This window comes from Rutidosis leptorrhynchoides, chromosome 1, assembly GCF_046630445.1.
Source record: "Rutidosis leptorrhynchoides isolate AG116_Rl617_1_P2 chromosome 1, CSIRO_AGI_Rlap_v1, whole genome shotgun sequence".
Lineage (NCBI taxonomy): Eukaryota > Viridiplantae > Streptophyta > Magnoliopsida > Asterales > Asteraceae > Rutidosis > Rutidosis leptorrhynchoides.
The window spans coordinates 80,066,227-80,077,928 of NC_092333.1; the positions used below are offsets into that span (position 1 = coordinate 80,066,227).

The following is an 11,702-nucleotide window of genomic DNA, read 5'->3' on the forward strand; positions in this document are numbered from 1 at the left end:
TGGACTTTATGTTTTTAAACCCGACCCAGAACGTGTCACTAAGATAGGGATGGAGGATGAAGGGTATGTACTCATTGTATATAATTACCATGAAACGCTTCTTTTGCTTGATCATCGATGTTGAGATTGTAGTATCTAAATTAATATGGATCCTTGTTTGCTTCAACATAGTTTTAACCCGTCCAATAAGCCACCCACGTCCACATATATCAAGCATATCAAAACATCACTATTCCAATTAAAAAGAACTCTTAACTCTTTCTTTACCCAAAATCAGTTTATAAGAGGTGTAATAGACTGATTTTTACCAATAATCATCATCATTATCAACAAAAGTGTATGTACAAGCCAGTTATGCGCCCTCTACATCTTAGGTAACGAAAACTGTATGTACAAGTCATCATGAAAACATGATTTCAACTTATGCAGTTGGGCTCCTTCAAAGTGGTTTTTAAAAAGTTCTCTCTTTTATTGTTTTGTTCATGATAATATTTTAATTTTACATATATAAGGTTTATATGCATCTCTGAGTTTCAATAATGTTACAATAATATCTACTAATTTACTATTTTTGGAGTACTATTTATTTATAAGTTGCTGTAAGAACACGGAATAAGAGAAGGAACCGACCTTAGATTGAGCAGGTAACACTTATACAATTTAAATTGTCTAAAATATATTTTAATATGATTTTGGAAGATTATCGTTGGCCATTGCAGGCTTGATGATTTTTTTTACATGTTTTTAAAAAGTTATAGTAGAAACATGTGTTATAGAAGAGCCCAATAATGTTATTATGAAGTATTTATTTCCTTCATATGCGAGTTAATTACTTTTTTTACACAAAGCACGTTTCCATGACCAGAAGATATATGAGATCCCCGAGCTAAGAGACTTTTTCGAGGTAATTCGATTTATTGGATGAAAAATAATGTGATTGATTGATTGGTATAATAATGATAGTAAATTAATAGTAATAGAATGTGATAATTGAAAAGAAAGATAATCTTACTTCTAAAAAATAGGAGTTCTGGTAACTACTAAACATAATTTTGAAATTATCTACCATATTGAAACTACATATAGGTGTGGCAATATGGGCGGGTCGAAGGGACTAAGTGATAGGTAAATTTGTCTTATTTATAATAGTAATAAATAATATGGTTTGGTACAATTGTTTGTATTTCACTTGTGGCCTACTTAATTTGATGAAGTTGTCTTTTGTCTGAACTCCAAACTTGGGTTATAATATCAGTTGTTTGATTTAAGGTTTGCGTATATGATTATTATGTGTAATTTTTATATTTATTTTTTTGATAGAACCTGTGAATTCACGTGTCCTAAACTAGTTTTCTAAAACTTCAAATAAGAACACAAACGTCAATTTTAAACACAATGAATAAAAAACACACCACTTTTCTTAATCTTCCATATCTTGTTTCATAATAACAAGAAACTGAGATTAAGGAATGATGTGGATGACTAACCAAAAGGCTAATATTTTTGAGGTCTACTCGTTTAAGTGATTTGGGTCAATGGTTAACAGAGAACGTAAAAGGTTGGAACAGAGCATAGTTAAGCAACTCGCAAAGATTTTAATGCGTCTTGGTTTAAACAAGTAAAAACCGATCCCATCACAACAATCAACTTAAAGATTGAAAAGAAAAAGTGCAATCTGAACCGAAGTACCACCAAGACAGCTGCTATTAATTCAGATCCAGAAACTGTTGCTGCAAGGCCAAATGCTACTGTTATGTTTCCTAACCCAGTTTCTGTTTTTGATGGGCCGAGGGTTGGGCCTGATCAGGACCAAATTCCTGCTGTTGCCACTTATCTGTTTCCAGACTCGGATCCAAACGAAGACAATCTTACGTTCGCGGAAAGATTGGTGCGATTCAAGAGGGAGAAGAGAAAGAAAGAACAATTGTTGGCTATTAGCAAGAAGGAACTGAATGGAGACAAGCCATTGCAGGTGTTGGTTGGACGTAGCGGTAGATATTATTGCGATTGCGAGGTTCCTTCTTGCGATGGTTTTTGTAAATCGTGGTATGTTTTGATTAGAAATGTTTCAAGAAGTCTAATTGGTGAACTTGTTTCGAGATCAAGAAAGACGACGAACGAGGCGTACACCTCAGGTTCTTATAAGCTCAAGGATAACCTTGAAGATGTGGATTACGGGGAAGCAATTCAAATTTTTTTATGGGAGGCTTGGATGTCAAGAGGGGTGTCTCAACGGTTGCGGGTAACAAAGGCGGTTCTTCGGCATTCGAGAATGGAAAAATGACTAAAGAGGCTTTCGCTGATTTTGACGAAATGCTGACGAACATGGCGATGAGAGCGTATTGGATTTTTTTACGTATTAATTCTCTCGAGATCCTTAATACACCGCTCAAAAACAAATATTAACAAAAAAAGGAAGAAGAAATTGGTTCAAGGTGCCGAGATGGAAGAATTCGGCGTTTTTATCAAAGATAATTGATCTTGTTGGTCTCGGCTTCGTTTCTCCTAGGGTAGTTTTTGTTTTGAGTTCGGTGTCTTTGTTAAGTTTGATAGTTGGTTCATAATGTTGTATTTTTTCCGGTTTGTAGTTATCCTAATTAGTTTCGGATTTTGGTTCGGTACGGATAAGATGAGGTTCGGTATAGATAGTTTGTAAGGTTGCCGCTCTCTAGGATCGAGCTTCATCGGAGTTTTCTCTCGTTGTATTCTTTGTTGAAGAAGTTTTCTATTCGAACACGTTTTTCCGTTTTTATATGAGTTTTCGTATTTTTGCAAAAAAAAAAAAAAAAAAAAAAAAAAACCTTATTACAATAAATGACAATGTCTAAATCCACTGCAATTGGTGTCTCTATTAAAACTTAAAATCTGAAATCATAAACGTAAATTTAGATTATTTAAAATAAAAGGTAGGTCTAAGACATCTCCAAGTCAAAAAGCTCTTGCACTCATCCCATATATCTACTAGGGTTTAAACTCCATGACAGTGCTGTAGCAAGCTGACATCTATGAGAAGATATTGATAAAGTTAGATGTTGAGGATATGATCATATGTAAGAGTGTATGTAAATCATGGTTTTCTTTGATAAATGACACTCGTTTTATCGAAAATCATCTCAACCGTAGCTGCAACAACGATGATGATGACCACAATGATAACATAAAAGTCAAAGCCTTATATCGAAGGGTTGTTATGCCTGATTCACCCGTCTCTTATTTTCAATTTGAATCCAGTTCGTGGTTCTATAATGTTTACTTTCGTTGTCAACTTCTTGGTGCTTCGAATGGCTTGATATGCGTCATGATTGCCAATACTGATTTGCTGTTACTCAATCCTTTAACTAGACAAGTAAAAAACTTAGAAATCACCACCAATGTCCTAATCGCGCTATCAGTTTATATTGTTATGCGGAAAGTTCCTTATGTTGGGGTTTTGGCTACGATTGTGGTATGAATGACTATATGGTTATAATCGAGTTTATGAAAAGTGAGAATGTAACACATTTTCACGTTCTGAATTTGAAATTGAGTGTTTGGAAACTTGTTGGGCAAGTGAAGTATAGTCATTTTAGTAGCGTTGGTGTGTTATGTAACAGGGCGCTTCACTGGTTAATGATGGAACGAAATGAGAATAAGGTTATTCTTTCTTCTGATTTAATCGAAAATAAATTTAAGAAATCCCGCAACCTGATAATGATGTGACGTATCAATCTTTTATGTGTCGCTCTGAATGCCCATGTTTGGAACTATTAGTCTAGATATCAGATATTAGATAGTACAAGTTGTTATAACAATCTACAAGTTGTTATAACAACCTCTGATCACATAATATTAGTCTAGATAATTAGATAGTACAAGTTGTTATAACAACTTCTGACATATTTGTTATATGTCCCTTGTATCACTTTATAAATATGCATGTTATTTGTCCCTTGTATCACTTTATAAATAAGGGGTTGATCCGTAGTAAAAAAGCTTGCCGAAGAAGCTGCTGAAAAGAAAGTTAAAGGAGATGCAAGAAAAATACGTTTTTGTAAAAATACGTTTTAAATACAGCTTTTTGCAAATTTGCCATACACCATCAAATAAATTATTTAGACATTTTTACCCTTTCTTTTACACTATCAAATTTGTTATACACCACTAAACGAAGGGTATAAATGTCTAAATAATTTATTTGGTGGTGTATGGCAAATTTGAGGTGGTGTACGGATCAATTCCCTTATAAATATCCATGTAATCTTCACAATTACATACAACAATTACAATTACTTGTTTAGTAGGAACTATAGAAGAATTTCTATGGATATTTGGTCAGGAATGGCTTCCAAAAAAACTTATGGAAAATCAACGATTTCAATGTAAAGGGTTCTTGGGCAACAGTCGGGCACGATGATTGGGAGAATAAGAACGATGTCGTGCGCTGGTTGCAAGATCTGAAGAAGGGAAGTCCATATGACGAGTGGTTATGTCATATGTGCAAGACGATATCGATTTTGGCGCACCTGTATTTGTGGAGAGTCTTTTACCTCCTCTTATTCACAATCATAGCAAAAAGAAGAGAAAGATGCAGTCAAAGAATAGAAAGAAAGGTGTGTTCTCATTGTCCCTTCGTTTATTGTGTATTGTATAATTATATATTGTACATATTATATTTGTTTCTTATAATCCAAAAATATAATATATTGGAGTATTATATATTATTTTGATTCGATCATAATAGCTCACCTCCCGTTTTGGTTTTTCAGTTTATTAACACTATTTCTAACCCTATTAAGACTATTTCTAACACTGTGATGTCAGAGTCGGATTATGCACTTTTTGGTAAAAAAGTGGGTTTTTGACTGTGACTGTATTTGACCCCCGTTAACCCAAAATGTCAAGTTTTTGTGTCAAATATTTGGAGGGTGAGGTGGTAAAATCTGATTGAAATTGGGTGAGAAAATAATAAATAAATAACAAAAAACAAAATAAAAAACAAAAAGTAAATTATTTGATTGGTCCCCCTTCATCTCACGCCACATGATGTGCAGGTCAAATCTCCGACTGACGCCCTACTCCGTCAGTTTTTGACGCCCGGTTAGGGGCGTCACTTTCCGTTAAATGGCGACACATCATCTGACGAGCTTGATTACACGTCGGGTTAGTATCAGTCTAAGGGACATTTTGCCTTTACTGATCCAGTGATAGAATTTGAGATTTTTTTTTAAAATGGTAATTTTTTCAAACCAACTTTTAAAAATGGAAACTGAAGCAAAATCGTTGCAAAAATGGTAAAACCGAAGTTTGGAACTTCGGTTTTGCCATTTCCGAAGTTTCAAACTTCGGTTTTGGGTGATCTGTCACCAGAAACCCTAAACCGAAGTTTGGAACTTCGGTTTTGCAGGCTTTTCAGCAAAACCGAAGTTTCAAACTTCGGTTTTGCAGTTTGCATAACCAGTCACAATTATGGACTGAAACCTGCAACCCTAGTCTCAATTATGTACTGAAACCTGCTAACCTATCATGTCAAAATCTGATTTATCATCTTTTTTCATTTATTTATATCACCCTTATCATGGACTCAAACACAAACATCACCAAGAACACAATTCAAGCATTTCAAAGTCAGTTTCAAATACCAACAACACAATTCAAACTAATCTTAATCAGTTTCATACATCAATAATTAAAAAAATGTCTATAATTCGTCCATTCATGGTTCATTTTCTTTGGGGAGGGCAAATTTCATTCCAAAATGGTTGGCTTACTGGTGATAACACAACGATTAGAAGGAGTTTTGTGTTGACAACCAAGGTTAACTGTATGCAGTTAAATGAAATGGCGTATAATTATGTAGGTGCGAGTCAAAGATCACACACGTTAAAAATGTTCTTGTGGGTTCTTTTCAATGGAAATGAATGGAAAAGTGAACTTACTGATGATAACACTTTGGAAACAATATATTTTTATTCTCAGAATGATCCAAATTACGAGGCTCAAATTGAAATTCAGTTTGAGGAAGTTTTTTCAACCACCCAAGGTTCGGGTTATATTGATCTTATTCAAACTTTAGAGGGTGGTCCATCAACATCAAACCTCCATTCAACAGTTGTTGAATATGAACAAGAACGAAGAGACGAAGTAGAAAATGTAGTAGACCCCGATGATGGTATGTCTACTGCAACCGACGATACAGTTTCTGAATATAGCATTGAAGATAATGTTTCGGGTGACGAAGGTAGAGAGGAGCAAGTGGAACCACAATTGGAACCTGCCCCAGTTTCACGTTTTGGGTTTGTTAATTCAGGTGAGGGTAGTAATAGTTTTCCATACGATGACGACCAAGAAGCTTCATGGGTTTTTTATGATAAGGAGATCGGTAATGTTTCCAAAGGAATGGTGTTCCAGAACAAATCCAAACTTATTTATGCTGTTCGAAAATGGAATATACATCATAATAGAGAAATAGTTGTTACACAAAGCAAGCCGGGTTATTGGCAAGCACATTGTAGAACAACTAGCTCAAGTTTTAAGGGTCCACAAGAAAGATACCATTGTGCCTGGATTGTTAGTGGTTCGTCTCACAATCATCTAAGGTATGGAAAATAACAAAATGGAAAGATGAACACATGTGTTATGGACACGTATCAGAAAACAACAATCGTTGTTTAACCGCTAGCTTAATTGCTACTGAAATTGAACATCAAATATGTGTGGACGTTGCTTATCCTGTTAAAAACATCCAAGCCCAAATAAAAAATACATGGCATGTAGATGTCCATTACAGCAAAGCATGGAACGCTAGGCGTATTGCAATCGAACGATTGTTTGGAACTTGGGAAAGTAACTTTATTCATTTACCAAATTATATAAATGAATTAGTTACTACTAATCCAGACACAATTGTTATGTTTGAAAATGGACCTGAAATTTATGAAGGTTTCGCCACCTTTAAATTTGTGTTTTGGGCATTCAGTCCAGCCATTAAAGCGTTTAAACTGTGTATTCCAATGATTTGCATCGATGGCACCCATTTGAAAGGTAGTTATAAGGGTAAACTGTTAACAGCGGTTGCCAAAAATGCTAACAATCAAATTCTACCTATTGCCTTTGCCCTAGTTGATGAAGAAAGTAACGAAAGTTGGTCTTGGCTTTTGCAAATGCTCCAAGAAAATGTTATTGGAGACGAAAAGTTGTGTGTCATCTCTGATCGACACCAAGGTATCTTACATGCAATGGGTGCTCAAACATATGGTTGGGAACATAGGTACTGCTTGCGCCACATTCGTAGTAACTTGTTGAGCAAATACACTAAAGTGAAATCGCTCAAACACTTGTGTTGGACAGTCGGTTCAACAACAAATCAAATATGGTACAAGAATGCTTTTAGGGCCATCAAACAAGCTAGTGTTGAGGCTTGGCAATATTTGCAAGATGCTGATGTAGGTAAATGGACTGTGTATAGGGACAGTCAGAGGAGTCGTTGGGGTAACACAACGACAAATATTACTGAGTCCCTCAACAATTTGTTCCGTCATGCCCGAATGATGTCGATCAAAGCGTGTATCGAATATACCTTTGATTACACCAGACAACACTTCTACGACCAAAGTCGAGAAGCAAGGATATGTAATTCACCACTTTCGAAGTACATGTTTAACATCTTTAACGAACGGGCAAAAAGAGCTCAACGTTACAAAACAACATGTTATCACGAAGAACAAGGTATCTACAAGGTTCATTCAACGTATCAAAGAAGTGGTGAGGGTGGCACTGATTACACAGTGGAGTTTAAAAGGAAAAGGTGTTCATGTGGTATTTGGCAACACCAAAGATTACCTTGCTCTCATGCCATTTCCGTATGTAGCCATCTAAACGAGGATATAAATAAACAAATCAGTAAAAAGTATACAACTCCTACATGGAGAGAGCAATATAGCGATCATTTTAATCCTTTAAGAGATGCGAGCTACTGGACACATATAGAATGGAAAATTATGGCCGATCCATCAAGATTGATTAAGCACAGAGGGCGGAAGCAATCAAAACGTATTAAGAACCAGATGGATGAACGTGAAAAGCAAGCTCCAAAGTGTGGTATATGCAGAACTGAAGGTCACAACAGGAATACTTGTCCACGTACTAGAAACCCATAGGTTTTCATTAGTAATTTGTTGTATTTAGTTTGTTGTACTTTGTTTCTTGTAGTTTGTTTCTTGTACTTTGTTTCTTATGAATAAAAAGGTGTTGTTGAAATAATAATATTGCCATGTTACCAATCTTATTCTAGTTACTAATCTATTACAAGTAACTTTAATTTATAAAAGGTCTAGGTGCATAATAGTATTCACCATGACTATCATACATCGTATCGAACTCTAGTGCATCTTCAAAAACTCCAAATAAAACATACAACTCGATGTTTTCTGAAAGTATACACGCTTTCCCTACTAATGAATACCATTCTTCATCATAGCACGTTGCTTCGGCTTCACTTGCTCCTGCTTTGTAGTAGTATATGTCCATTGAACGTGGATTCTTTGGTAGCTTTTCTTCTAAGAAACTCATTCAACTTTTCCATATTAAAGCCCCGAACATCTACGTTATCAAACGTCATTTTAGGCCCTTTAGAGAGTTCCGTTTTACCATCATTCCATTCAAAATCACAACCATGATACATGTCAATTGATACGTATATCGGATTCATTTTTTGTTATGTATTTATGAAACAATCACAGATCACTTTTATAATCCCGAATCTACATATAACCGAAGTTTTAAAGTTCGGTTTCAGACCTATCAGAAAAAAGCATGCAAAACCGAAGTTTGAAACTTCGGTTTGTCAGGTACTAGACATGTCATAAAAAGCAATATTGTTACCTTTTACTATTACCTTTTACTGTTCGGCAGCTTTTACTGAAACCGAACTTTAAAAGGTCGGTTTTTCAATTTTAACTACACTATATAAACCGACATCTATTACAACAAACGGATGTATCACTCTATTCTCCCTTCTCCAAACATAAATTTTAATTTTGTAAACATAAACATGTCACCAATTCCTGTTCAAATTAATGTCTATTGGAATGGACAGTTTTCAACACAAAAAAAGTTTTACTGGGGGTACAAATATATGTACTTTCAAAATGTGGATGTTAGTCAGATGACAACAATTTCGAAAGTGTTTGAGTGGCTCAAAGAAAACATAACGGTTGAACATTCGGGCGTGATGTTCTGGAATGAAGGTAAAGGAAAATTCGAGCATCTTTGTGAGGAAGATGAATGGATTATGATCAAAAACGAAGCAATTGTGAAAAACCAACCTCTTCCATTGCATCTAATTTAAATATGTGTTAAATTTCTATGTGTTGTTTTAAATTATGTATTTTTATTTTCAAAAAAATGTAACCGTTATTCTGATATTAATAAAAGTGTTGTTCAAAAAATTTGTATTTGCATCTTACTAATATTAATATTTTATTGTTTGTAATGTTATTATATATTATTAAAGTAATTTTAGCGTATGAAACTGTAAATTAACTATCAAAACCAAGTTATTTATATAATTAGTGTTAAAAAAAAAAAAACAAATACCAAAACCGAAGTTTGGAACTTCGGATTTGGTAAAACCGAAGTTCCAAACTTCGGTTTAGGGTTTCTGGTGACAGATCACCCAAAACCGAAGTTTGAAACTTCGGAAATGGCAAAACCGAAGTTCCAAACTTCGGTTTTACCATTATTGCAACGATTTTGCTTCAGTTTCCATTTTTAAAAATTGGTTTGAAAAAATTACTATTTTAAAAAAAAATTCTAGAATTTGACGCCGATGAAGCTGCTTGGGGCTTTGCCTATTACCAAAGACCTTGCTTTACTGATGCTTGCTTTGGAGTGGCAATGATGGCCCTAAACAAGGATAAGTCAAGTTCGGTTTCTCGTATTTCAAGACTTAAATATTGTTTTTTTGGGTTTGGAGTACACAGGATGGTGGGCCAGTTGGGTCGGCTAAAATTAGGTTTCAGGTTTTTGCATCATAATAAATGTTTTTATTTTAATCTTGTCACTTTTACTGAATATTTAGAGAGATTGAAACAATATCTAAATCAGCTAAAGTTCATTAAATAGAAAAACTCATATGTACTGAAATTACTGTAGAACTGCAAGTTTTTCTAATTTTGTTTACCACATCCATTATTAATAAGAAGATAGACCAAACGTGTGTAAGCATCAACTAAAACTAACCTCTACTAATACTAACAAGAATCACCTTTAAACTGGTTATCTGACTTGCAATATCAATAGGCGGTCAGGGTATCTATACATCAAAACGTGCCTTAAGAAGGTATCTATCATCCTCCTCCTGTAATTCTCGGCTATCTTCTGTGTCTTTTCTTTGATAGGGTCACATATCCTAGATGGCGTCCTCTCCATGTGTAGGCAAACCCATACTCCACAGTCTCCTAGTAAGATGCTCTGTTTCGGCACCTCCACTGGCTCATATTGTTGCTTGTCAAACTCATTAATAAAACCCTGGTTGATCTTGCTCCATTAATCTATAGCACTCAAATATTCGGGAAGGGCATCTTCCAAGTATTTAACAATCTCTAGTCTATTGGCATGTGTACCAAATCCAGGCAATCGCTCACTTTGAAATGCATAAGATCAAGTACTAGCAAAATCCAATGATCACATATCCGTAGTTTAAACGGAAAACAAACATATGCATTAATCATTAATTAATATTGGTGTACCGGAAACAAACATATGTATTAAAGATTAATTAATATGGTTTACTTATATATGAATCATTAATAAATATAGTGTACTTACCATGTCACACTCTCATCATTGCGGATATAGGTCCCGAGTACCATCAACAAACCCCTTAACAACATAATTGAGTCAATACCCATATCTCCTAAGCACTCAACCCCTTCCAACGCAATGGGACTCTGAGGTGACTTAAACGTTATCGATATCTCCACCACAGTAGCATGTTGGCCCAACCCTCAATATGCGATAATAGTAAAAAAGAAACTAGGATAGCGAATGATATGCCGGAATCGGACGGTTTATTTATGCGGTATCGTTAGGTCGCAAAACGTCAATTCAGTATACCAACGGGAGAAGCTGAATGTTTAATTTATATGTGCGGGGCCTAAATCTATTATTCCTTCCTATGAGTTAGCAAGGGCAAATATGACCTAAGGTCGTTCTTTGAGCGGTCGAATTTGAAACGGAGCTTATCTAGATAATTTAGTAATTAAGATTGGGTTTATACACAATTTAGTATCCACGATTAGTGGCCAGGTACACTTTGTGTGGAGAGGCAGGATCCTTTTGGTCCCAATAAATTAGCGACTGTTCGGAAAATCCAATAACTAAGTCCAACCGGTTTATTCTAGACACTACTTTATCCGGAATATCAAATTGTGTAAAGGCAATAGTTGGGTTGAATAGTTTATATAATTGTAAATGAGATATTAAAGCAATATAATTAAAATAAGCTAGCTAGCATGCAACAGCTAAGGACAGAGAAGACGTGGTTCACCATGATTTAAGATAACGTAGTGTCGGGATGATTGTGAGACACTCCTTGGATAGATATACCTTGGTGTGAACACTAGATTCCCTACTAAGCGGTTTCCCGGTAAGCATGTCACGAGGAACTAGGCTTTGAAGATTCTGATCGGATGGACTATGCTCAACTCCCGACGCTTTATCTG

At 35.2% G+C, this 11,702-nt stretch overlaps 1 protein-coding gene across 1 annotated transcript; it reads left to right on the forward strand.

The window, feature by feature from the left end:
• Window positions 1-6,608: 6,608 nt before the first annotated feature.
• Window positions 6,609-8,135, forward strand: LOC139885967 (protein FAR1-RELATED SEQUENCE 7-like). The gene has a single exon (XM_071869713.1). The coding sequence runs from the start codon at window positions 6,609-6,611 to the stop codon at window positions 8,133-8,135; it is 1,527 nt and encodes a 508-aa protein (XP_071725814.1).
• Window positions 8,136-11,702: the final 3,567 nt, after the last annotated feature.

Bases quoted from the DNA above. Each gene is read 5' to 3' on its own strand.
- LOC139885967 (XM_071869713.1), top strand. From the start codon at position 6,609: ATGTGTTATGGACACGTATCAGAAAACAACAATCGTTGTTTAACCGCT.